Raw genomic sequence first — 26,213 nt, 5'->3', positions numbered from 1 at the left:
AGGGCCGTTTCAGTTCTGCAAAGTATCAGCATTTCGGAGAAGGAAGAGCTTCAACAGATACTTAATTTACAACTTATTTTCCCATCGACATTTGGCAGCGTAACTTTGATCACTAAAACTTCTATCACACCAGAAGAGGAAGAAAGAATATTCCAACACTGCCTTCATCAACCAGGGATATTACAAAGTAATAAATCAATACTAACGGCTGCATTCAGCCTCAGAACTTACATATTACGGAACACAATCCTCCTTCTAAGATCAATATTTGGGTTGACTTGAAATATCGAGGTATCAAGATCTCTCACCACGAGTCTGGAAAGTGGAAGTGATGCTTATGGGATTTTATTACTATGCTTTTGTTAAACCGTTTTGACCTTGTCTTGTTTCTTTTCCCCCTGGCACACGCTCACCCTGCCCCGTTCTAACCAGCTGACGTGCGCTGGAGCTGAGATACCCCCAAAGTGAAATAATCCCCAGCACGGGGACACACTACAAAACAGCAGCAGGAAAAGAACAGTTATCACTTCCAAATTCTACTATGGAAACTCAAGGGTTTTCAGACTTCTTAGACGTGCAGTTGCCCACGAATTTGGCAAAGCAAACGCAGATACCTGCACAGAGAACTTCAGTTTGCTGCCCTCGAGCTCATTTTTCTCAATCACCTTCCGAGGAAGCTTCCGGAACCCCTCCAGGGCCCTGCAGCCCAGAAGCTGAACACAACTCATAGTTACTTACTAAAAATGCTGTGCCAGATGACAAAGATCTACTAGTGATTTAGTCTTTATTTTATACTGGATGCTAAAGAAGTATATAAGCTATAGGTATATGGGCTTGGAAGCTGCCAGCCAACCAACAGATGGATTTAAAAGGGACTTAAAAAACCCCCCTTGTGTTGCAATGGATTTTAAAACCTCGACTTATTTCTTGCAGAAAGAGGCCAATCGGTGCAGGAAACTCCGTCCCCGTTGCGTGGCTTTGCGGTAGGTGACACCAGATCAAAGATGTGGCTTAGGAAGGAAAATCACCCACGTCTCCTTTTGTATTTTCATCATGTTGGATGCCCACCAGATTGTATTCTGTAATGGCCAGGAAGTTGAATTTGGGTATAAAACAATATTCAAAAGAAGCTGGTCTGCCCTCCCTAAAGTCCTGATGAAGAAAGATACTTAATTATAAGCACTTGAGCAGTTCTGCTATCTTTACTGAATCTGGATGCAGATGTTAATCATTATAGCCAAAGCATCTCTGATTATTAAAGTACAAAATATGTGAATTTAAATAAATCATACCACTTTCATCAGATTTAAAAGAAACAGAAAGGAAGTATCATTTCGGCGTTGAGAAATAAGGAGTTACGCTGTGTTTCGCTACGTAAAACAAACGCTACTCATGGTTAATTATTTCCCAGTGTATTTCAACACAAACCCCAAAGTAAACAGGTAAAAAACGAAGCCATCATTCTGCCTGTAAAACAATGTCTAGGTGGTTTTAAAGAGCTTACGTTGATTTCGAAATGGTGATAAAAGACTTTTAAAGGAGAAACTTGAAAATAGAAGACAGCGCAAACAAGCTGGATACCGACAATCGAACGTGTATTCTGCAAGTGATTTTTTTAAAGACATTACACTGTGTGAACGTTTGTACCTTCATTAAACTCTGCCTTAATTATCTGGTTCTCTAAAGGTATTTTTAATCATGAAGGTAACACCCTATGTCAGCGATTGGCGTAAGAGCTGAGTGATGTGGTCAGGAAGGTCGGGACGCACCAAATGTCCAAGTGCACACACAAAACCGGCAAAACCTACCTGAGCGTCAACCAAATGGAGCGATAAGTGAAGCACTGTGCACATGGCTACGTGTTTGTTCTATTGCACAACAAAACGAATGACCTGAACCTCCATTCAAGACCACGACGGTCAGATGCTCACTGGAAATTCAATCGATATTGGTTTTTAAGTTAAGAAATGAACGGATTGCAGTAATACGCAAGCCTAGCTTCTGGTTATACTTTATGGTTTTTTACAATTAACATCGGGTTTCACTTATATTTTAATGAGAAAGCTATTTTAACATCTTGGCAACATGGATGTACGTCCTACATGGAGCCAGGGATATCTGAGGCTATATGGGACTCGTGGTTTACAGCCTTGGGTTCACATTCAGAAATTCAAATTAAGGATATGACTCAAATTCTCAGTAAGCTCCAGATTTATATAAAACATGAATCTGCTCTATTTATGCGCCACATATATCAAGTACAAAAATCTAGCATACACGGGAGAATAATCACCAACAAAAGAAAAGATTAATCACAAGCAATTAAAATGATTCAGTATTTGGGTTAAAACCAAAGTAATTCATTTATACACTATTAAGAATTATTAGAAAAGTGCATGGCTTGAACTAGCACGTTTTGGTTAATAAAGAATAGCTACAACTAATGTATAAAACTTCATATCGTAGTTGTTCTGAGCAAAAGCAGCGTTAATACAAACCTTCTCTTTCTCATACATGTGCAGGAGAAGCCAGGTTTGTCTTGTCTTCTGAAACTTCCATTCTTTGGGCTTCTCAGACCAGCTGGAGCAAACAAAAAAGCTTAAATTAAATACTGTGTGATCAAAATATTCAATACGCATAAAATATTCCCCACAAGGACTCCAAGCGACGTGCACGCATGGTGTGGAGTTTCGTGCCGCTGTGAATCAGCTATTAGCAGGGATTTTGTACGAGTGGCAAAAAAGAACATAAGGGTTGGCTACGTGCAAAAAGTGCAGATTATAGGAAGGCATTATGGCCAAGAATGTTGTGAGTTTTCATCAGAAAGCACCGATTTCTTGAAGTTACCAATGAAGCCCCACTCCTCAGCTTCGGCCAGTGCTCTATGAGAGGCTGTTCATCTATAAGTTCATCCTTCTGAGCAATGATATGGAAGATGTTATAGGAAACGCTGCGTATTTGCACAGCACAGAGAAGGTGAGTTAAAATTATTTTCTACGTTAAATAAGCCTGGAAACGGTTTTTATCATCTTTGCAAGGTGACAAGAACAGGCTGAATGCCTGATCTGTGACCGCATCCTGTGACGACAGTCCCTCTCCTAATGAAAACCTTTAACATAGTTTTATGTCTTTAAACCATACTGTGTATATCTATATTTGCTATTACATTTATTGGTTATTCACAATGCACAGTACTCGGAAAGTTTGATTCTCCGTTAATTTTACGTTTTTCTTGCTCACACTGTCACCTGAGCACTGTTAAGCATTAACTTGAAAAACACTGCCTGATCTCACTAATCTCCTATAGAGCTATAGGATGTGAAAATATCTTTATTACCTGGTTTATAAACAACCGAGGCCAGCAAATGAGTGCATCACAAGGTTAATTGCACTTATTAGCTTGTTACCAAAACCATATGCTCTCTTGTACACATTATGGCGAGCCATCGTGCTCCTGCACCTAAGAGCCCACATGGGCTTCCACCCCAGTGAATCCTCTCGTAGGAACAAACAGAAGTTTCAGTTTGTCTTCCTGAAAGGTTTCACTCTGTATACACCACAATAATCCATATAAACAACAAATGCTTCAACATAATCAACTGCAGAAAGTACACTTGTGCCCATCATCACACCGGAGCCTCACAAACTGCTTCTCTTGGTTTGCACTCTGTGCTGTTAGAATCAAATGCTTAATGAATATGGTAAAAACCCTCGTATTTTCTTTAATAGACTGTGGATGTAGTCCTATCTTTAGAAAGTGCTCCCAAGTTTTTAATCGCTACTCTATCCGCTGCTGCATCAATTCCTGTTTCTCCCCTTGCAGGAAAAAGGTCCTTCTCTTGACCTTAATTCCCATCAAACTCTGGGCACAACACTCGTGATAATGGATGCACAAACGTTTCAGACGGGAAATGTGGCCGTTATCCTCGTAACTGGCTGCACCCAGCACTTATTAAAATAAATCTCTTCCACTGATTCTTACGATGGCTTTTTTCCTATTCCTACAACAGCTTTAAAACCTATGGGAAGTATCGCTGTGACAAAGTGAGAGGGACATCTCGTCTCATCGGAATGACACGGTACATCTTCAGAAAAGCTCAGCTTTGAAGCAATAAAAGGTAAAGCTTTGTGACACAAGAGAGGTCGCATTTTGCTGTTTATACGCGGATAAGATCCCCTGACATATCAGAGCAGTAAAAAAGCCGTTTCCTTTGAGTGACTGAATATACAGAGCAAGACCAACTACACTGTTGCTTAAGAAAACCTTTTCCTAGACAATCACAACCTCTTTCACAGTCTGAATTAATTTGTAGCCTTTAGGAGCATCTGTGTCCAGATCTAATATAAACTATGGAATTGGATTAAACAGTTACATGTATAAAACCTGTATTTTTCCAGTATGCTTAGGGCTAATTTTCAATATATTGTACAAATACTAATTGCCTTCTTTACACAGTTGATGTTTGAATCTTTCATACGAGCTTCAGCTCATTGAAAAAACACATTGGTTGACTTTAGTTAAAGAGCTTTTATGTTTGTGCAAATGATCTTCCTTAAACGGCTTTGAAATTGAAGACGCAGAGGAAATGAACCAAATGAATCACGCAGCTTCGGGAATTTTACATTTGGGCTTTCGGTTTTTACCATGAGAGTCTCACGTAGAAAAGCTGCCCAAGATTCTCACCGGTCTATCGTCTAAAGGACTTTTAGTCTCTGCGTTAATCTCACACAAACCTATTCCCAAAACACGGCTGAGTTGGGCCTTCCCGGCTGCTCACCACAGATGTAATTTGCCTTTACAATGCTTAACCAGGTCCCTTCTCAACACTGTGACAGCAAATGGGACATTTTCTGCGTATGGGCAGCATAAGTCAGCAAACAGAAGACAAGTGGGAGCCAGCAGGGCAGAGAGCGCTCTGGGAAGTCCCGGCAGAAGGAAAAAGGGAAGGGAAAGTAGTCAAATTGGTTCCAGAAACACACCAAAAGATTCTTGTTACAAATTAGATTCAGGAATACACCACAATGCCTCTGCTTGCACTGCTGGCCAGGAGCAAACACCACTGAGCTGTCACAACTATCCAACAATCTCCCAGGTGTAGAAAAGCACTGTGCTCAGAGCTGACCATTTCGCTCAGTCAATTGAAAAGGTTATTGGGTAGCAGACAAACCTTAGGAAACCAGAAAGCAATGAAGACGTGACTGCTGGTAACCTTGGAGAGAAGAGCACCGCTGGACCTGAAACACAAGGGCATCCGCAGCCAGTTCTGGGCCACTGACCATCCAGCCCACCCTGAAGACGGGATATCTACCCAAGGTAAAGCTGAGTGCCACCAAATTTTGATTTGTCCAGCGTACAGCCCAGGTTTAGCATCAGGGGATTCATCCGAAAGGTTTCTCCAGGTCAGCGTGGAGCCTCCTCTTGCTCTCCTGTGGTTTCCCCATTCACCGAATCTCAAAGGAGGGACAGCAACCAGATCTGGTTGATTACACCACATTCAAGGCTACATTGAAAGGATCTATTTGAAACACTGAAAGCGGGGCACTGGTGATCTTTCGAGGTCCCTTCCAATCCATAACATTCTGTGATTCTGTGACAGAGAGTGTCACATTCTTCTCATGCCATTTATCTGGCTGCTTTTCTGTTTTGATAACCCTCGGTTATTCAGCACCCTGAAAACCCTCTTTAAGGATCATCTGTGTTCTTCCACACACACGATTAAGGCTTTAGGATCCAAGTGAAGCACTTTGTTCCCGCACTGGTATCATTTCTGCTCTCACTGCCCTGCCTGTAAAATATGGATAACAGGTGCTTCCTCAATGAAGAACAACCACACTCTAAAAAATGCCCTTAAAGGTATTTAAAGCCATGTGGAAACACTCAAGTGATTTGCTGTAATATTTCACAATGCAATACATAAAATAGCAGCAGTTTTACATACGCTCACATTTAAGGCAAGCTCGCTGCCCTTAAAAGATCTGAATTTGGGAACTCCGAGCACCGTTCCCAGGTCAGGTCAGCGGTGACTGCAACGCTGCATTTGGCCAGTGGGACAGGATGGAACCCAAGGGGCTCCCTGGAAGCAGCGCGGAGGGAGCACAAACTTGGCACAAGCTCATTCTTATGGGAGAAAAGCCATTCTGTGGATGGAGGTTTTATACAAGTATATAAAAAATATATAGAGGTGGATGGAAGTTTTATATATGCCCTACAGTGCACATAGTGAAGTAGGAATAATAATTATTTTGTCCAGTCATAACACATACAATTATTTAACGGGAAACGTTACAGTTTTTATTTTTATCGGGGGTATTCAGAGTTTCTTCTGTTTGTCTCAGGGGCGTTTATAACAAATGGACTTCTTTACGTCCAGTGTTTGAGGGTCTGTCCTTGCCAACACCCTCGTGGGCCCACGAGGCCGCTTCGCGTGGGCCCTGGTGTTCCACGGGAGGTAACAGGAAATCCCACCTCAGGTGCGTGGGACACTGGTTTTCCTCATTTGGAAGAAATACCCCAAACTGAAATTCTACCCAGATTTTCAAAGACTTGACTGGAACAGCTGTAGTTAATATAGACACTAATCCGGGGCAGGACTCAAGATACAGATGATGTGAAAGAGAGTTATAGCCTTTATTTTTAACCATTCTTTTCTCACATTATGGATGATTATGTTTATCTCCCAACTCCAATTTCTGGAGAAAGTTATTATATCTACACCGATATTCTCAAATCCGGTTTGGAAGCTCATCAAATGATGACTCAGATAAAGGTTTTCCTTATTTTCCTGGAAGAGAAGAAACCCTAAGGGAGCGCTTTTGCCAGCAGAAAAGTTCCTAAAATTGTCAACAGCTTTTAGAATCGCTGCCACATTTTTGGTAGAAAGTCCTGGCACCATTTCTCAATCTGTGGTTTAAAAACAACTTTTAATATATTCTTCCATCTGGTTTAGACACAGCATAATGACTCAGGACTTGTGAAAAGGCCGGGGGGGAGCTTTTCTTTTTTAGACTTAGGAATCACACATGCAGGAATAGACTGGGTTTTAGTGTCTGGTTTTGTCCTGATGTCCAATATAAGGACAGGTTGTATCTGATTTTATCTGTACAGCAAAAAACACAGGTCACGGAATTTTCTTAGAAAGTATTTATAAAGCAAAAGGAAAAGGGCCTTTGTGCCTTAGAGCAAAACTTGGATTAAATCTACATAAGGTGTTTATCGCAGCGTATCTTTTATCAGCCGCACTTTCATCACTTGCCATTATTTGTACCGTTTTATATTCTGTTTGCATCCTGAAGCCCCAGCCAACCAGGAACCCTCTTCCTCCCCACTCCAGGCCCTGCGCAAACACAACAGGAGACGTTCCCTACAAGAGCTTCAAGTATAAACAGATGAGAGATGATAAGTGGAAAGGAAAGTTGACCCAGAAAATGGTAACAATGCCTCAAAATCACACGGCGGGTCATCGGCAGAGCTCATATCTCTTCTATACGGCACAATACACACAGGGTATCTTACTGTGATTCAACTTGTCAACTTTCCATAGACACCGAGCCACCTGTGAACGCCACCAGCATTAAACTGGGAATAAAAACCTTGCCCATTTTTAAATTATTTTTGTACTACAGTTATTTAGTTAATTAGCATTAGTGCTCCACCAGCCGTATACCCATGAGCAGGCGTTACTGGGGCAGTTTTGTGGCACTGAACAAGAGAACTGAATCTTTTCGATCTGTCTTGAAGGGACTCGGTTGCTCACTGTGGTGAGTGGTAAAACCCGGTGATTATTCGCTCTCGCTGAGAACCACCCCAGAACCTCATGTTCTTCCAGCAACATGGGATTATAGTCACTAACAGTGACTGCAGGTATCTGCATCAGCCTGCCTGCAGCAAAATTGCATTTTCATCTGAAAACATATATAGCTGTAATAATATGTTGACCACGTTCTGTTGTTTTCAGTAATAACAAAAAGGTCAGCGGTAGGCTTGAAAGACGATGGCTAATATTACTAAGCTAAACGCGTTTTTTATTTTACATCCATTCATAAAAAGAAGGCAAAGCGGGGCTTGAATTATCTCCGAGGAAGAATAAAAACCAGAATTTGAGGCCTTCGCAGCCCATCTGTTCTGTTCCTGCAAGGAATATACAACTGAGCGCTGCCCCGCCGCTGTGCCGTCCCAGCTCCTCTCCAGATGTCCATCTCTTCTTGCACTTAATTCTGGTCCCACTGATGCCCAGAGCAGAAATAATGGAAAATGGAAACAACTCTTGTGCCTCCCTCCCATGAAGAACATCCTGGGGGGTACGAGGAGACAGAGAGGGCCCCATAGTCTGTAGGAAAATCATGGAAGAAACCAGCTGCCAGCAGGATTGTTTCCAAAGGTTGGCAACAATCCATTTATATAAACGCTTTCTGATGATCAGAGGAGGGATATGCTACCAGACCCAGAAAAAACACACACAGTCACTTCTCTTCTGTCTTACCCCTACACCACAGAACGTCCATCTGCGGCACCGACCACTCCTGCCAAGGCACGGGTTCAGCCTTAGTTGCAACCAGTAGCTTATTTTCATCGCTTTGTTATTTTAAATCAGCTTTTTAAATTTTTGAAGATTCTCCATCTTTGCTTCTCAAAGAAGAGAAGAACAGAAGAGACAAAACAATTAAGACCAAATGAAAAAGTTGATTTCTTAGTCTTAAACTAATTGTTGCACTTCAAAGGAGGGATGTGAAGAGCATGTAGACTGAAATCTCTGTTAGTGACTATAATCCCATGTTGCTGGAAGAATCACAGAATCACACAGAATCACAGAATTGACTGGGTTGGAAAAGACCTGAGAGATCATCAAGTCCAACCCTTGGTCCAACTCCAGTCCATTGACTAGATCATGAGGTTCTGGGGTGGTTCTCAGCGAGAGCGAATAATCACCGGGTTTTACCACTCACCACAATGAGCAACCGAGTCCCTTCAAGACAGATTGAAAAGATTCAGTTCTCTTGTTCAGTGCCACAAAACTGCCCCAGTAACACCAGCTCATGGCTATACGGCTGGTGGAGCACTAATATACCCTAATCTTGTTCTCGGTGTCAATACCAAAAATATTCTATAGTTTCAGCAGTGCTGGGTCATACCTATACTAGCTATACTTAGAATATTACAGTGTTAATGAAAGAATTAGACAAGCTACAAAAAGCTGCTACGAAAAGTCAAATATTGACCAGTGTGATAAAGTCTGTAATTTTAAGGCCTATCTCAAAGCTAGTCATGATTAAAAAGTCCAAAGTTTTAATAAGAAAACAGCAGCAATGTGTGGAAGCGTCCTGGTTTTCCATAGAGCGATGCTGAAAGAAAACACTGGAAGAGAAACCAACTCCATGCAAAAATTTCTCCGTGCAAGTGTTTGAGGAAGGAGAAGCCAATGGAAAGACCCAGATGGACCCCATGGTGCACAGCAGCTCACAGCCCACGCGCGTTCCCTGCATCCAGCCCATACCTTCAGACATCTCTCACTGCATAACACACTCTGCTGGCACGCTACGGCATTCAGGACAGCATCAGATTCTCCTCTTCTAACATCCTGTGATGTGTCTTCCACTGCGAAAACCTCTGCTTCAAGAACCTGATCTGCCAATTACTGCTTCCTGCAGATGGCTCTCATTCCAATTCAATTTTATTCATATAAAAGTAATTACTAATACCTTTTTGGACATCATCGTATTAATAAATGTGTGAAGCAGGAGATGAGTTTTATTAAGGATCCGGTTTTATTATTTTAAAAATACTGCTTGTTATTCTAACTCTGGTTGGGAAGCCTCGACAGCCCCCTGGAGCTAATTGATTAATAATCACTGCCAACTGCACTTTACATTTTAATCTTGGCTCTGGTTGACTAGACTAAATGATCCCCTAGAGCTACGAAACTACTCTCTGCTATTTTGAGTACTTGGGCACCGGATGAATGGTTTAAATGTGTTGGAGGAAGTGAGCAGCAGCGTTAATTCTCCTAGATCTACATTTTACGACACGGGGAAAACATAAAGCCTTCCTTTCGCATTTCTGCCGTGTCAAGAACACAATCTGAATGGAAGGAGATAGGTGAGTGGAAAAGGCCTTTTCTGCAACCCAGGAGATGGGCTGAGGATGGGATGCCGGGTGCTCGGCGAGGGGAAACTCCATAGAGCTCTGTATTCCGGAACAAACCCCAATGCGAATGCTATTTCATCCAAAGAAAGGAAATAACCCCTGCAATCTGTTTTGGGTTTAAAAATCGGAAGAGGTAGTTTGTTGTAACACTTCCATGCGAAATGGGTCGCTTTAATTACTCTGGTTCTATTTAACCTGAGGAGTCTTGCCCGAGACGAATGGAGAAGGTCAATGGGATTGTTCAAAGTGTCGAACACTTGACTCGAGCGAGCAACGAAGGGCTCTGCTCACTGCCCGATGCAGGCCTGGCACCACAGACCTCTCCTCCTCCATCTCCATAATATACCTTACGAGGGTTCTAAAACTCATTTCAGATGAAATAATGTATTAAAACTGCTTAATTATTTAATTAGATGCAACCTCTTCTGTATAATACTATGGACAGATGAAAGCTGGATCTGCATGAGAAATACTTAATGGTTACATTTAATAAACAGTTAAGAAAGTTCATTTATACTAAATTTTATTTTACTGGAAATGAGAGTCATTAAGAAAGGATGCATTAAATTTTCTTAACTAGGTTTGGAAATAAAGACGTTATTTTACAGGAAAGATAATCAGGCAAAGAAACCTTAAGTATTTTTACCCCAGTATTTGTGGACTTAACACACGGAATCTAGTTTTCCCCATCTGAAGAAGCGCTTTATAGCATGACAGTTAATTACTGTTAATACAATTTATAGCTGCAATAAGGTATCTGTGAAAATTTATGAGGAATCTTAAAAATCCTACTAAATATATATATAAATAAACAAAAGCAAACTAAACTTTGAAAAAATCAATTAACTAACAATGCATAGGAAGCCTCCTTAGGCACATGAGAACGAGTCATCTCAAGAGCCACCAATCTCAGCTGTTGAAAGATCGTATTCAGGAGGACATAGAAGAACAGAAGTGCTGCCTGCAACCCTCAGCTGGCCCACTCGGGAGCTCTTGTTCCCGGTTGTATCAGCAGCAATGAAGTGGAATAAAGCTGCTCCGGTCATTCGCACCAGCACTGCAAAGCAGCACAACTCCAACCGCGGAAGACAGAAACGTCTCCCAAAGCCACTAGAAGGGTTGGGAATACTAATCCATACACTACGTGCCCACCCAGAGGTCGGTATAGGTGCTCGTGGCCTTTGGGATGTCTGGAGATACCAGTATGGAAAAAACTCCGTGCAAACTCCTGAGAAAAATCCTCCAGGACCATTTGGAGCAGCCATTGATCTACGGCCAAAGAAAACAGCCCGTGTTCAGATGAGAAGAAAGTCGGGTCTGGTTCCCTCCTGTCACTTGCCTGAAAAGAGAGCTTTGGATAGTCCAAGGACTCGGGCGAGTCACAAACTTCATCACTGTTTAACTTATCCAGCTGAAAAATGGGGTAATACAGCAATTTCTCAAGAGCTGCCATAACAACAGTGAGTAAATTAGCGTCAAAATATTTGTCATTTATTTTGTCAAAATACAGTTGGATATGCTATCAGGAAAGGTATTATGGAAAAGCAAATTACCATTACTGTGACAGGGAGAAGATAGAGAAGTTTTCTTTTAAACAAAACTCAAAATCCCTTTAAAGATAGGTCTGGTTAGTTGATAACATGTTTTTCAGCTGATCCTGTAACTGATAGATGTCAGATGAAAGGATTTGTGAATCCATGTTAATAATGCTATTAAATACAGTATTTCCCTATAAGAATGTTTGAACCAAACGCCCAAGTAAATATTTTGACAGCTTTGTTTCACGCTGAAAAAAATGGTAGAAGCACAAAGAGACAGAGGCTTTCAAAGTAAATCACTGCAGCTTCTACCCAAACACCCTTTGAGATGTGGACTTGTGACCTCCCATAAAATTAATGCGAAGACTTAGAAAGATGAATTATTTGATTTGGAGCCATAAAGCAGGATTAGAGTTTCCTAATCTATTTCTCCCTTTTTGTTAAATTTAGTGACCATTTATGGAAATTAAAAGAAGAAATCTCTTTGCTATAAACCAAATAGGATCATGAGCAGATTGAGGAGGACAGGACAGCTACTGACTGAGAAAAGCTTAGCATGGCCATGAGCTTGCCTTGTTTTCTCCCCTTAAGCCATACAGCAGTGCTGAGCAAAGGGGAAGGAAGCTACTGCAAAACCATTCCCTACAGAAAGGAGTTTAGCCAGAATCATATTAATAGCTAAACCAGAAGAGCTGTGGTTCAGTTAGTTTGTTAGTCCAGCTGCCTTTCCAAAGCTCAGCTGAATGAGTTGCCTCATAAGCGTTTACTAATTTGGCTGGAAAATCACGCAATCATTGATGTTTCCAAAACTCTCTGCTTCTGAATGAGCTGGAAACACCCACAGAAATAGCAGCAGCATCCGAGAACTTTCACGTATAACTAAGCTGAGAAGTGGGAGAGCCTGACACTTCAGAATCTCCAAAGCGACCACCTGTCGTGCCTCAAGAAACCAGAGGGGATTACTTACTTTTGGTGGCTGTTTTTAGAAGTATGTAGCAAATAATGCTATTATTTGCCAGCACTAGCTTTAACTGACAATTTTATCCCCGGTGACAGCCAAAGCAGCCTCGGTGCCTGCTCTGGTTTATAAATCCGCTCCGTGCAGCACCTGAGCTCATTTGCAGAGGGCGAGGACTCGTTAATTTGGGCTCACCACCCAGTGATGTGGGTTATTCACTCCAGACCCGAGCGGGTATTTCTGCACGGCGCTCTGTCACGCAGGCACCTTCCTCTGCTCAGCATCTCTTTAATCATCTGCATTGCAAAGCCGGACTCGCATGGAAGAGCTGCAGACCAAAAGTGTTGCTTTTCTGGGTGTTTTTGGTGAGCCTTCTTCAGGCAACGCCTGGATCACCCAGTCGGGATAGCGGTAATACTTATAGGTGGAAAAAGAGACAAAACACATGTAAGGAACACAGTAACCTCCATAAACTCGCTAAATTAAAAGATGTTTATGTGGTTCTTGCAGAGCAGCAAAATTGTTGTATTAGAACCATAAAAAGCAGCTAACCCACCAAGAAGTTAATAAGGGTTTCAAAGCAGTTCTTGCACAATATGACATCCTGTGCATGTCATGTGGGGGTTAGAAAAACACTGGCAGGGCTCCAACACAGCTCCGCGTATCGCTTGCCACCGAGACACAGAAAAGTGGATCCAGAAGTCAGCGAGTGTATCACAGGCACTGAAAATCATCAGGTCGTGCTGCCGTCACACGGCTTGATTGAACAGCCAAAAGCTGCGTGGTGCTGTTACCGAGAGTGCAACGTGACATTCGCAGAATCCTAAATGCATAGTTTGAATAATCAGATGATAATGAGAACACCAACATCTGGAAATGTATATAATAAATCCAGCCCTGAAACGTCAGGGTATCTGGCTTGCTGCAGCCAGGCTGAAGTAGGATGAGAAGTGCTGTCCCTATTACAGTCAGTGAAAAATTTATTATGGCTATGGATGGCATGTTCATGCCAACACAGTCATTAACACAAAACTGAATAAGAGATTGCGAGGAGGAAAAAATAGCAGATTTTTTTAGTATGCAGCACATGATATGTGAAATCTCAATGTGCTACGGCTGAGAGATGTATCCGGGGTTGCTGCCCGTACATGAAAGCCAGAGTGACAGGGAGCAGGACGGAATCACGGGCTCTTGGTCCCTTCTGCATGGAGCTGGAAGGCGGCTCCAGTAAAAAGGAACATTTGGTTCCAGGTCTCATGTTTCCAGATCGATCACAGACACAGAAGTTCAAAGAAGAGCAACAGAGCTCATCGGCGTCGGGAAGGACCAGCACCAGACGGCGGGTACGGATGCTCCGCTCCACCAGAGGCGCGGCGAGAGGGAGGAAACCGATACAGCCACGGGAAGGATGTAAACACCAGGACGGGACGACTTATTTACAAAGTGTGGGGCAACCCAACGATTTAGCAAACCGTGCTCAGTAAGAGGCGCAGCATAGCAGAACAATTTTTCTGCTTCATATACCCTAAGAGCAAGCTCTGCCTTCTACAGAAGATGATATCCTTGAATAGCCCTAAGCAGCACCAAATCTGCAGAGTGAATGCGTCTGAATGTGTCCTCTCCACCCACCCTCACAAGAACAAGCTGCCGGCATACCGGCACCCTAAAAATAGGAAAGGTGTGGGCATTGCACCAGAGCGCTCTGTGGCAGTTCTGAGTAACGCCGGGGCGGCTGGGGAACTGCAAACACACTGACGTGGCTCCAGCGGGTGCCACGGGGGACTGAGGTTACACAGGGAGTGTAGGGCAATGATAAGGTAACTCGCTCTGAATAAGAGGAGATTACTTTTCTCTGCCACAAACAGAGACAAAGGCTCCCTTTAAAATGAGTAAGACCTGCCCAAGTATTAGCAGCAGTTGGAAAACACTCCGTTTTACAGACATGCTGATTTAGGTCAAGGAGAGAAATCCCACTTTGAGGTGGGTCAGGCCCTGGTAGGAAATAAAAGCCAAGCAATAGAGAAAGTTGGAGAAGTGCTAAAACAAATTCACTGATCTCTAGAGCATCAGGAAAAGTGCAAGTCTTTGAAATCAGACAGTAGCGAGTGCCTGCCCAAGTTCACATCAAACACAGCAGCACAACAACGCCAAACGCAAATCTCTCCTGTAGCTGACTCTCCAGATTCGTGAGGCTTCTTATGGAGCTAATGAATGTGACAAAATGACTAAAAGCCTGTGTTAATTACATCCATAGCTAACGCTTGCCCAAGAACCTTTAAAAAAATAGCCCTACAATTATTAAAGCAAAAGTAGCGTCCATCACTGCTCCCTTCATCTTTGAGGAAAAGCTGCTCTTTCCAGACACCTTTAAATTGCCGTTGTTGAGGGGAATTCAGCCTAATTCAGTCTAATTACAATAACTCCTCTTAAGTTCACATACTATTTTTGTTTCTGGCTAATTGAGATTCATCACTTGAGCAGTTCTGCAATGGTTTATGAAATTCGAGATAGCTGATGAGCTTTTCCATATGCTGCACCTGCCAGTCGGGAAGGGAACTCGCTCTCCCGCCCAGAGGGTGCAGGAAGGAGAAATGACACTAATGTTGGGCTAAACCCAAGGAGTCAGTCTTTAGATGGAGAAAAATAATTTGTGTATGTTTAGATTTCTAGTGCATCAGTTGCTCCCAATACCTAAAAGCTTAATCCATCGATGGTAAAACACCAACACCAGTGCCAAGTTTGAAATTAATAAATATTAAGACCAGCAGCAATGAGAATGCTTTAAATAAGTTCAGAATCAAACATCAAAAGTCATCACTGACCGCGGCTAAAATAATACTTAAACTGTGAGAGGAAAAACCGCTTCAAAACGTTACGAAGCAAACTAAATCTGGCACAAGCCCGCTCAATGTACTTTAAATTTAGAAACTCTTTTTTATCATTAACGAGCGTGGCTGTATTGGCGCAGAAGCTCTCTCGATACAGTCACCTGGCCCCACATGCGGTAGGGTGAATAGCTCTGGGATTTCCTGAAGGGCTGCCTCACCTCAGCTCTTTGGCCACAAATCTCCAACGCTGCTGCTTCCTTACAGCCCAGGACAAGCTTCCGCTGGTCCCTTCAGGGATCAGAATCTCCCTGGATGCCAACGCGAATGAACACTAAGCTACCCAGCAATGCCCTTCTCCACGTGCCTTCCGCTCCTGTAGGAGTAAAAGCTCGATATACTTTATACACGTTATTTTTATCTATATTACATAATTATATAATATACCTTATGTAATGTATTCCATATATATCAAAGTATCAAACAGTTATGATAACACCCCCCAGCTTCCTGTATCCTCTGAAAGGAAGAACAACATTTCAGCTTTAAAACCTCCCCTGTTTGGGATGAAGTCTGACCGAGGCCTGGGATCCGTTTCCATTGTGCCAACGCAGCAGACCAAGCGGCGCCCCGGGCTGTGCTGCTCCCAGCACCGCGCTCAGCAAAGCCGCCCCGCGTTCCGCAGAGTCAGCCCGGCGCCCCCTCCATGGGAAACGCCGATTGCCTCTCGCTCTTGTGTCCCTGGAATGTGCCCTTGCTTTGTATTATTCCCATAGGCATCTTTTTTTCTTTAAAGAAATCTCTGACATTTGCTGAATCTCACCTACCTTTCAATTAGGGACGAGGAAACTACGATCTATAAAGATAACTGAAAAGCCAATGCCTTGGGAAACATTCTGCTGACATCTATTACTAGTATAACACAAATCATTGCAGAAAGAAAATAAATGTACTCCGGCAGCTTATTTCTTAAATTTTCACACACAATAAATAATATTGCAAGGCTTAGGCAATTCACAGCAATATTCAGAGAACAGTATTATCTATCACTTCTACTTCAGATGACATCAGCCTTGTAGTTCCACATACTTTTAGCGACACCTTTTCAGATCTCTGTCTGTTCCTTTGATGGGTGATGGAGAAAACCACATGTGCAGATCCATAGACCCAGGAACTCCCTACGTCAAACGCAAGACCAGAAATGTCTCTAGGAGAGCGACTTGACAAGACAAACAAGTTCTGCCAACGTTTTAACACCACAGGAGTTCAGTCAGGTTATAATTAAGTCTAATTACCATTCCCATGAATTGCAACATCTTTTCACTTGAAGTTGCTTAATGCTCAGAAAAGGATGAAGTTTTACTTTATATTTTCCATGAATCAAAGTAATGAGACATTCCAATCTTGGCCTTAAACCTGAATCGTCACTGCATGCTTTCTAACATTTTTCTTTTAAAGTTACCAAGCAAAATTTCAGTAAAACAAACCCCCTATTTTCCCACCATAGGCTAAAGCCTCATGTGGCTGTGCTCTCGTACCGCCAATAGTCTCTCAATAAATAAAAATCACAGTTGTAGTTATCATACGGTACTTCAAGTTCCACCTGTCCTACGGGAGATCCACATGTCATAGGGAATTCCGATGCCACTTCACTTCGCAACCTATGTCATGTCAGGCTTTTCATTGTAGGTGGGGCAAAACACTAATCCACAGCACCCTTTTGTTTACTTCCAACTATATTCATCTCCTGCATCTATATGATTAACTTATCCTCCCACACATTAATCAGGCCTGTAGCCCCACAAAAACATGTAGACTGAACTCCTTGACTTACTGAAGTTGCTGTGCATTTTGCAATGGACTTCCAGAGCTCAGCTTTCAGTTTCCCTTCCCCAGTTAATATATTACTTCTCTGATCACTTTAAATCCAGTTCGTTCTTTTTCCAGTCTTGCTGGGTTGAAAATCTGATGTGGAAAAGGATTAAGCTGTTTTTCTGTAATTTACAATGGTGTAAGATGGACCCAGCACAGTTGGGGCTACAGTGATGTCTGTGATTATGTTTGCCCGGCAGTTCAGCATCTTAGGACTACCCCTCTTAAATCTACAAAACTAAAACTGTCTGTTGCTGAAATAATCCCTCACAACCTGCTGCTGTACATATAGCCCTTGCAGCCACGGAATTACAACACGAAACGAAATAGCAGGTTTACTACTTCAAGGTAATTCGGTACAGTTTAAGTGAAATTTACGTCAAATTGGTTCAAATATCAGTTTAAATGTCGTTTCATATTCTCTCTCCTAACAAAGCAAAACCCCATAGAGATAACAGTGGGATATCAAGCAAACGCCCACAGCTTGTTCCTTTGCTTTCCAAACGTGAAATCCATTATCTGGAGATCCACCGCTTACTCGCACCCACCCCAGAGCACAGTCTGAGCCAACTGTCAATCCACTCGCAGCCCACACCACTGCGGAGCTACTCCAGCTGTTTTCCAGATCAGAAATGTTCTTGTCATTTTGCTATCGCTGCGCGCCGAGGGTTATGTAACAAAAACGCACGTGTCCCTCTGCCTGGAATGCAATTAATTTCCTCCCTCCCCACTGAGAGTGGTGAGTAACAATTCAGACAGGCTGGATGCGTCGGTTTTGAGCACGGCCAGAGATGCGACCCCGAAATCGCCCCACGTGGAACCCGCTGTTTGTAAGACACCGGCCTTCTGGAGCTCCGACAGGGCATATTTTACAGTTTGGAAATAAATAAACACTATCATCCTGTTTAGACACGGCCTCTTGCTGTCCATAGGGTACTATGAATGCTTTGCTATAGTTCTTTAGTTCAACCATAAAAGTCCAACGTAAAGCAAAGTCTAAGTATTCTAAATCAGCGTGCTAACTAGATGAAGTAATTGCTTGTGATCTGAAATCAGCCACTACACTGGCTGTATACTTTGGTATGCAAAAATAAGGCATTGTACGCTATTAAAATAGTGGCACAATCCCATCTTAATTTAGAAATATCCAAACATCATGCAGGCGGTTAAATTCAGACTCCATAATGCTTCAGCACTTCATGCAATTTGCTTATATAAAGAGAACAACTCGAACTCCTTTGCTTAGAACAGCACATTCAAGAAACAAAAGTAATTTCCTCAATGCAATCTCCCCTGCAATGTGCCTTTCATCTAAGTGTAGCAATCCGGTGATATTTAGATATCAACCATAAAATCTTGAAGACAGGAGCTGTTTTTCTATAAAATGCTTGCACCATACTTAACACCTCTCAGTTGTTCCTGTGCTATAAATACAAGAGGGTGATCAAGTGTATGCCAGGGTGTCAACTGAGATGAAACATTAACTTAGCACTTAACTGCAGCAATCTCCTTTCATGTGTTATTACTTGGTTCAGCTTGCTCTGGATTGCTGGCACGGTTACAGCTTCCGTGGGGAGCACCTGCAGTGGGTTTACTGTTCTTACCTGGTTAAATAGGCCAGAGCCAGCTCAGGTGCTGACTGCTTTTTGGGCACCACCTTTTTGACAGCCATTCCAGCTTCCCTCATCAGCTGTTTTTCCTTCTTCTTGCGTTCTTTTTTTAATTTCCTTTCCAGTTTCCTCCTTTCCTCTGCGCTAAGTTCTTCCTCTTCTTTTGTTGCCTGAAATAATCGACATTTAAATTAAGTGTTTACATTGAAAGTGAACAAAATATGCATAAAAGCAATTGAAGGGCACAGGTAATATTTAAGAGCAGAAGCTTCAAGCTGTTCACTGCACTTCCACAGGCACAGAGCTGTACATACTGCACTTGCAGAAATCTGTATGACTGCCCTCTCTACATGATTATACTGTTCTCAGCCCCTCCTAGCCATGTATTCAACATCATATCTAAAATCTGTTGTGCTGTTTGTTGTCCTGTGCTCAAATCTGAGGGCTTCATCTCCATTATGCCAAAGGAGATGATGTGACAACCACCATCCATCTTCATCCCAGACCTCTTGGAGACCCTTCAGCAATCGTGAGTAAACACACACAAGCTTCAAGAACCATACGCACATATATGCCACAAAGGTTGAAGTTTCTGTAGGTTTGCCGACGGAACAGTTAATTATTCACATCTAAAACATATTGCTATAAACATATGCATAAATATAGCCCAAATGAAAAATAAGTATTTCATATACAGATGAAGGGTATTAAATAGATATGATGAGTTTATCAGGGAAAATCCAGTGTGAGATTACACAGCGTGGAAACAAAACACTGTTCCACAGCAAGATGAGATTGACTCCAGGGACTCCTCAATGTCTGAGAGAGGTTCACTGGGATCTTTGCAGGCAACAGCCTCACTGAATTGTTAAGTATCAACTGTGCAACCTCCCAGTAACAACCGAGCAACGAAAGAAGTAGGAAATTCTGCAAACAAGACTTTCATTCTGCTTTGGTCTTGCTTTCAGACATTTCCAAGCCCAAGACTGAAGGGGTGGTGCTAATTCTTAGCTTATAAGATAGTTCCAGATCTCACACAGTCCCAAATAAAGCTCTGATGCCTTCATGGGGATTTAAGAAACTGCTGCTTCTTTGCCACCCCCATGGGTCTGGCACTGCAATAAGACGCAGGATAAATGTATTCACAAGGACCATCTAAATATCACCTTCTCTTCCAAGTTAAGAACAGAAATCCAGTAGCAAAAATACTACACGTATTAGCTCAGGGTTTTTAGCTCCTGTTTGCTGTGCTCTATGACTTCCCTACTACTATTTGTAGCCAACTCAAAGCTGCAAACATTGACACACTTCTAAATTACAGGAATAGGTTGTCAGGCTCCCATTTTGTATCTAACCATGCCCAGCACCTTCCGTCAGGACCATTTTGACGAACCCATGAGTGAAACGCAAACGCACAAGAAGATCAACTGCTTTATGGAAAGACTGGTCAAAACCATGTCGTCAACTCACAAATCCTTACCGTTACATCAACTTGTGTTTGTCAAGTGCTTTCCAATAGAAATCCAGATGTGGTTCTAAGTGAAGTTATTCCAGCTACATCCAAGCAAAGGCTGGTAATACAAGTCAATACTTGAGCACAGTCTTACTGGCCAGAGGCACCTGCTGAGGACTAAACTTGTGCTCAGTGTCAATTCACGTATCTTCTAAATTGACTTTGACTCACCTTTTCAACTTTCTGTTCCCAAAGACCAAAAAAGGGCAAGAAAGCAGAAATTAGAACAAATGGGAGCAGGCCAGCAAAGAGGGTTTGCTTTTTTTGTTTGAAGTACTTTGTAGCTGTTTTTATGGAAAAGTCAGCATTCATGTGCAAAAACACAACATGCGCTGCATCTGTATAGAGGACATTTTATAACTCATGCTGGGAATAAAATAATATTTAGGGTGAAGGTAGGTACGTAATTGTTATACAGGAAACAACGTTTTCATTTGAAAAGCCACCCTGGTACTCACTGAACTAACAAACCAGCCGCACCAAGCCCAGGGAAACACTGAGGGTGGTCATTTATAAAGTGTTTGTAAAAGATTACCACAGCAGCTGTCCCACAGACGACAAACTACAGTTAATCTTCTTTTAAAAATAATGTAGTGAATTTGTTTACTTTTCTGCGAGCCATGAAGCTTTCAAATAAAGTGACTGCGGCACATCATTAGAGCCGGTCCGATAAAGAGGCCTCTGCTTCTTTGCGTTTACAGTAAACGCGTATCTCTCTACCTTCCCTTCCCCCCACGTTCCTCGTATTATCAAAAAGCTTTTTATCCCTCTGTTAAAAACAAGGGAGATTTCTCCGTCCCTGTAGGTCCCAAAATAAACACAGAGCCCTAAGGACTTTTGTTTCCAGCATCACGGGGGCTGCACCGTGGGCCGAAAGCATCATCCTCCCCGCGGGGCTGGTGCTTCCCGGGTGTGAAAGAGTCGGGATTCCGGGCTGGAAGCACCTTCTGTCGGCCCTCAGCATCCTCCAAGGGGAAAAGTATGGGATGCATCGGGATTTCAGGCTGGAGGAACCGTCTGCAAGCACTCAGCATCCTCCAAGGGGCAAAACCGGGATCCATCGGGGTGCTGGTTGGGCCTCCCAGCGCACAGGCCGCAAAAGCGCTCAAACTAACTTCACCGCTCAAACTTCACCGCTCACACAACTTTTCTAGTTGCAATTATACTTGTATCCATGTGCGTCCATTCGATCCATCGAGCGGTCGGAACTGCAATCCACCTTTCGGTGGTTTTTAGTTTGAAAGTCTCACGTTGTATGTGCTTCATAAAATGACTACATTTGGCGGTATGTTCCGCACTGAAGCTGAGGATGGTTTTATCGCAATTTTAAAACAACAACAAACACACAATGCAACCAAAACTGACCTTCTCCAAAACCTGTGATTGAAAAGAACACAAACCCAAACATTTCACTGGAATTTAAAGCCTATCTGTATTTCTTTTCACTGGGATGATCTCTCTTATGATACTCTACTGATGCATCTCTCTTTAAATCAACAGCCTTATTTTTAATTTTACTTTCCCCGAACCATTAGCGTGACTGAGTTTCTGAAAGATGTGTCCAAAGTTTGTGGGCCATTTGGATTCAAACTTTTAGTACTGTGTCATTATTTAAGTTAAAAACCCCAGCCAACAGCACTTCATTGTTTCGAGGTCATAAATATTCCACGTTGTCTCCTTCTATATTTATAAAGTGACATCACAATTTGTAGTGCTACAATTAGTCTTAACTACAACATTGTAAAGTCCATATTTGAGCGTGTGAGACACTTGTTTATTGACGTGATAAATTTAAACCACATGCATAAAGAAAAACACAACACTTGCTTATTTGCAAAGCCTGCTGAGAGCTACCACAGCACCCTGGGTCGTGGGCTCATTAGATCCCAATCTAAACAAGGTCAGGCTGGGTCAGTGCCCTTGAATAAATGACATTCAGAGGAGAGCCGGTGTTTTCCGTGATTAAGGAGGTGGGAGTCTTCCACTTGGAAATCTTCCAGAAGGCCTGAAAAGGTGCTAAAAGGGGATATTGCCACTGGATGCCATATTTTGAATAAAAGATCGGCCCCCAAATCTTTAACACTTGCGCTCGTAAAAATTCGTGTCTGCTGTGGCGTGGAGATGTGAGCTCAGACATCTCCAGTGAACCCCCAAGTCCACACAGCGCCATGTCTGTCCGCAAAGGCCGCGGCGGCCAGGCCCCACGTTTCTGATTTGTATGTAAACACAGTAATATGCTGCAAATAGTCTGAGACATCTGATTCAAAACACCTGGAGGCTGCAGCTGGAGCAGCTTTAGACACCAGTTGAAGCTTTCCGCCATCCTTTGTAACGTGGACGTATTGCACAAACGTAAAACATTTTGTAAGTGTTCTATAGAAATGAGTTTACCCATCGTAAAAGAGGAGCCATCTCAAACTGGAGTAAAGCACTTAACAGTGTAAAGCAGTCCTGCTAAGCAATTCAGAACGGAGAGAAGCTGGAAAAGGCAGCGAGATTTACCAAGACAGGATTTTTTAAGCTATCTGTCCCTGTTTTTCTGCAGCAAGAGCAACAACAGGTGTAGTTTCTCAGAGACTGCATAAGAGCTGCTCCTGCCAGGGGACTGTGACCCACAGGAGCTTGGCAACCTGTACCCAGACGGTATTAACAGTGCACTAATTGTGCTCCAGCAGAGCAGAATTTTTCATTTGTTTCCAGATTTATAGGTATGCAGAAGAACCGAAGAAATCTTGCAGACTTCTGTTCCCCCTCCTCGCCCTCACCGTTCCAACAGCTCCTACATCTGCATCCCCGGTTGTCCGTCAGGATCAGACTGACAGAGTCCGAAACTCTGAAGAGCTGCCATGATGAAACGAACACTGGTTTATTACAAATGTGCCTCTGGGGTTTGCCTGTGTAGGTCTGAACTTTCTGCCTGTTTGGGCCTTTGGCTTTGCTGCCAAACCTACAGCAGTAACCACAGACCGAGCCACGCCATCAACTTCACTATTTATTAGTACCAGAGAATCCAGCTCCTCCAATAGCCAATTTTATCCTTTCCTGTACAACAACGCAAGCAACGCCAGAAATCCAGAGGAATCAATTACAACTTGACTAACAGCGACAAACATGTGAAGAGGCTGCCAAATTTTTGAACTTCAAAAAAGATGGGGAAATGGACAATGTGACTCGTTTCATAGTAGGAACGTTGTATCGCCCTGTTTGTTCACCAAACTCGTGTTATTTCATAACTTTTAAAACAAGGAAATGTCAAAAGGGGCTTTGTTCACTGACCGAGAGCTGCCGACCCGCCGTGTAAAGGCTTCTGCTTATGGGTGGCCTTTTGCCCCAAAAATGCCCTGTGCATGACATCGGCATGCAAAACGTGCTGTCTCACGCAATATATATGAACCCAGATACACAACTGGCTGTCTGCCAGCTCAGAAACAAAAAGTGGAATCTATACACACGGTTCAGAATCTACAAAGAAGACAGGCTGGTAAATCCTTAGACATGAGGTTCATACAGCGAAGATTGACAAATCATTTACTATTTGAGCCTGGCCAAAGAGCCGTGCTACAGCTATAGAATGTCCATACAATATTTCACAGCCATATTGCATTTAAGCAACTGTTTTCTGTCATTTTTGCACCTTATGAAAAGAAGAAGTATGACCAGAGACAGCATCACATACTGATACTGTGATATGAGATGTCCTTACCATGCAGAAAGCAAATGTTGACTGAAAAGTAAGTGTAGAAGCACAGCTCCTTACAACGCACCTGTAGCACTTCCAGAGGAGGTGTGTGTTTGGTTTTTAAACCATGTTTTCACAAAAGCGAGGGTGGATTTAGCATCCCAGCTCCTCACAGCAAATCCACTGCAAGTAACTGACATCAGCTCCATTTGGAGAGTTGTCTGTGGATGCAACCCAGGCAGAAAAGCCTCAAACAAGTTCTGCAGGAAGCCAAATTTAAATAAGAACAGGCTTTTTATCTTCTGATCCAGGAAAGGATTCCTGGTGATGGAGGAAACGTTTACCATTTCTTTAAGGTGTCCTTACGTACACATCTATAGTTTCTCCAAGCACAAGGGATTGGGTAGAACCCCAAATGTGCAGCTGTAATTTAGAACAGAGGCACCTTCATCCACTTGAAACCAGGTTTAGTTACAACTACGTGATCTTCACGTGTTTCACTGATTGATAACGAATTCTGAAGAGCACACGAAGCGTTATCATTAGGAACTGCTGAATGAGAACAAAATGAACAATTTCCTAAATCAAATGAAAGCATTTATAGGCACACAGGACAACACGATTTACAGAACCTAGCTTGTTGAATTCCACTTCATAGATTGTTTGCTCCTATAAAATACATACTGAAGCAGATTAAGTTCTAAGGCACAAATTAGTACCATATTTTATGTCTCGTTTTTCTCCACCGGTATCACAGCCCTGAATACAACAGAAATATTTGAGCCCCCACCACGACCGCGGGCTCGGGGAATGCAGCTTTGCCTCGTTTGCAACTCCAGCACTGCCAGGAATTTTCACGTATTTGTTGAAGGATTTTGCTTACACTCCTACCCTTAATTAAACCGCATTAACCAATCGCGAGAAGATGGACTGAAAAATAAAAATAAATAAATAAAGAGAAAGGAAACCCCTTGGAAATCATTTGTCTCCACATCCCTGCGGCTTCCACGCGGCCCTTTTAACCCCTCCCCAAAAGCGCACGGAGGAATGTTAATAGCAGGAGCACGGGACTGTGGCGGTACTCGCCGTTTTCATCGTCACCCAAGCCGTCCCCTTTAGGGGTGCCGACAATTCCTCCCCAAAGCTTAACAAGGCGGTGGGAGCAGAGCACGGGCTGTTCCGAAATCCTTGCTGGCACATTTAAACAAATATATTTAAAAAAAGAGAAGAAAATAATAAATAAATAAAGCCAGCCCAAACCACGAGCTCGATCTCCTCCAATGAACGCGGTACCACAGGGTGTAGGCAGGTTGCCAGGCGAGCTCGGCAGCGTGACCGCACTGCATTGAGTTTCTCTAATGAAAGCCAGGAAAGAACACATTACACAGTGTTTCTTCTGGGAGCCAGCTAGCCTCCAGTGATTGAAATCAATAAAAACAGTCGGCAAGGGGCCCACTGGGGGAAGAGAGAAATCTCCACTACAGCATTCAGTTTGCTTTGCACTTTCTCCCTCCCCCCGCTAAAGTTAAACTCCGAAGATCACCATGACAAGCTGCTTTGCTTCCAGCGCGGGGAAGACGCTGGTGGGGATTTAAAGGCAGCCGGCGCTTTCCTCCGCTGCCTTCGCTCTGCCCCCGGCGCGAAGGAAATGAAAGGCTTGTTTGGAATTTGAATCCCGCCTGGAAATAAAAACCACTTCATCGGACAAGTGCATCGCTCTGCATTTCAGGCAAGGGATGGATTTTACGGCTGGAGAATGCTAAAAGGTGAGAGGGGAAAGAAGAGCGGGGATCCGAGTGAAGCAGAGCCCGCGTGCAGGCTGGGATGCCCACCCCGCCGGGGAAGGACTGAGACCGGCACGAACCGCGTCCAACGCAGCTGGAACGGGAGGGAACACGTGAGCGACACGCCGGCCCAGGTAAGCAGAACACGCTCTAGTGATTCTCTGCACCGCGTCTGAAATCAAAGCGGGACCCTTCTCTTTCAGTCTCTATAGATTGCCACACGTCCTCCCTCATTAACCTCAGGCAAGTGAACACTAAGTTTGTCTCATCTGTGGTGTCGGGTCACTAATCTC

The 26,213-nt window shown here is 43.1% G+C and overlaps 2 protein-coding genes across 7 annotated transcripts in view; one reads left to right on the top strand and one right to left on the bottom strand.

Annotated features, from left to right (window-relative positions):
• Window positions 1-26,213, bottom strand: part of C15H7orf50 (chromosome 15 C7orf50 homolog) — a 101,472-nt gene that overhangs the window by 1,514 nt on the left and 73,745 nt on the right. For 4 of the 6 annotated variants that reach the window (XM_065031519.1, XM_065031520.1, XM_065031524.1 and 1 more), the window contains 2 exons: window positions 18,939-19,114; window positions 2,499-2,580 (listed from right to left, as the gene is read on the bottom strand). In XM_065031519.1, coding sequence (XP_064887591.1) covers window positions 2,499-2,580; window positions 18,939-19,114 — 258 coding nt within the window. Of the gene's footprint in view, window positions 1-2,498; window positions 2,581-18,938; window positions 19,115-25,222; window positions 25,390-26,213 lie in introns of those variants that run through there. The other 2 variants (XM_065031522.1, XM_065031525.1) reach the window with 2 other exon arrangements.
• The window catches only part of GPR146 (G protein-coupled receptor 146), a 33,196-nt gene continuing 32,865 nt past the window's right edge, over window positions 25,883-26,213 (top strand). Inside the window, exon 1 of the mRNA XM_005504527.3 lies at window positions 25,883-26,054. The gene's annotated coding sequence lies outside the window, so the exon portion shown is untranslated. The remainder of the gene's footprint in view (window positions 26,055-26,213) is intronic.

The sequence above is a fragment of the Columba livia genome, chromosome 15 (genome assembly GCF_036013475.1).
Source record: "Columba livia isolate bColLiv1 breed racing homer chromosome 15, bColLiv1.pat.W.v2, whole genome shotgun sequence".
Classification (NCBI taxonomy): Eukaryota; Metazoa; Chordata; class Aves; order Columbiformes; family Columbidae; genus Columba; species Columba livia.
The sequence above is the reverse complement of the archived record's forward strand: the minus strand, read 5'-3'. Positions and strand labels throughout refer to the sequence as shown.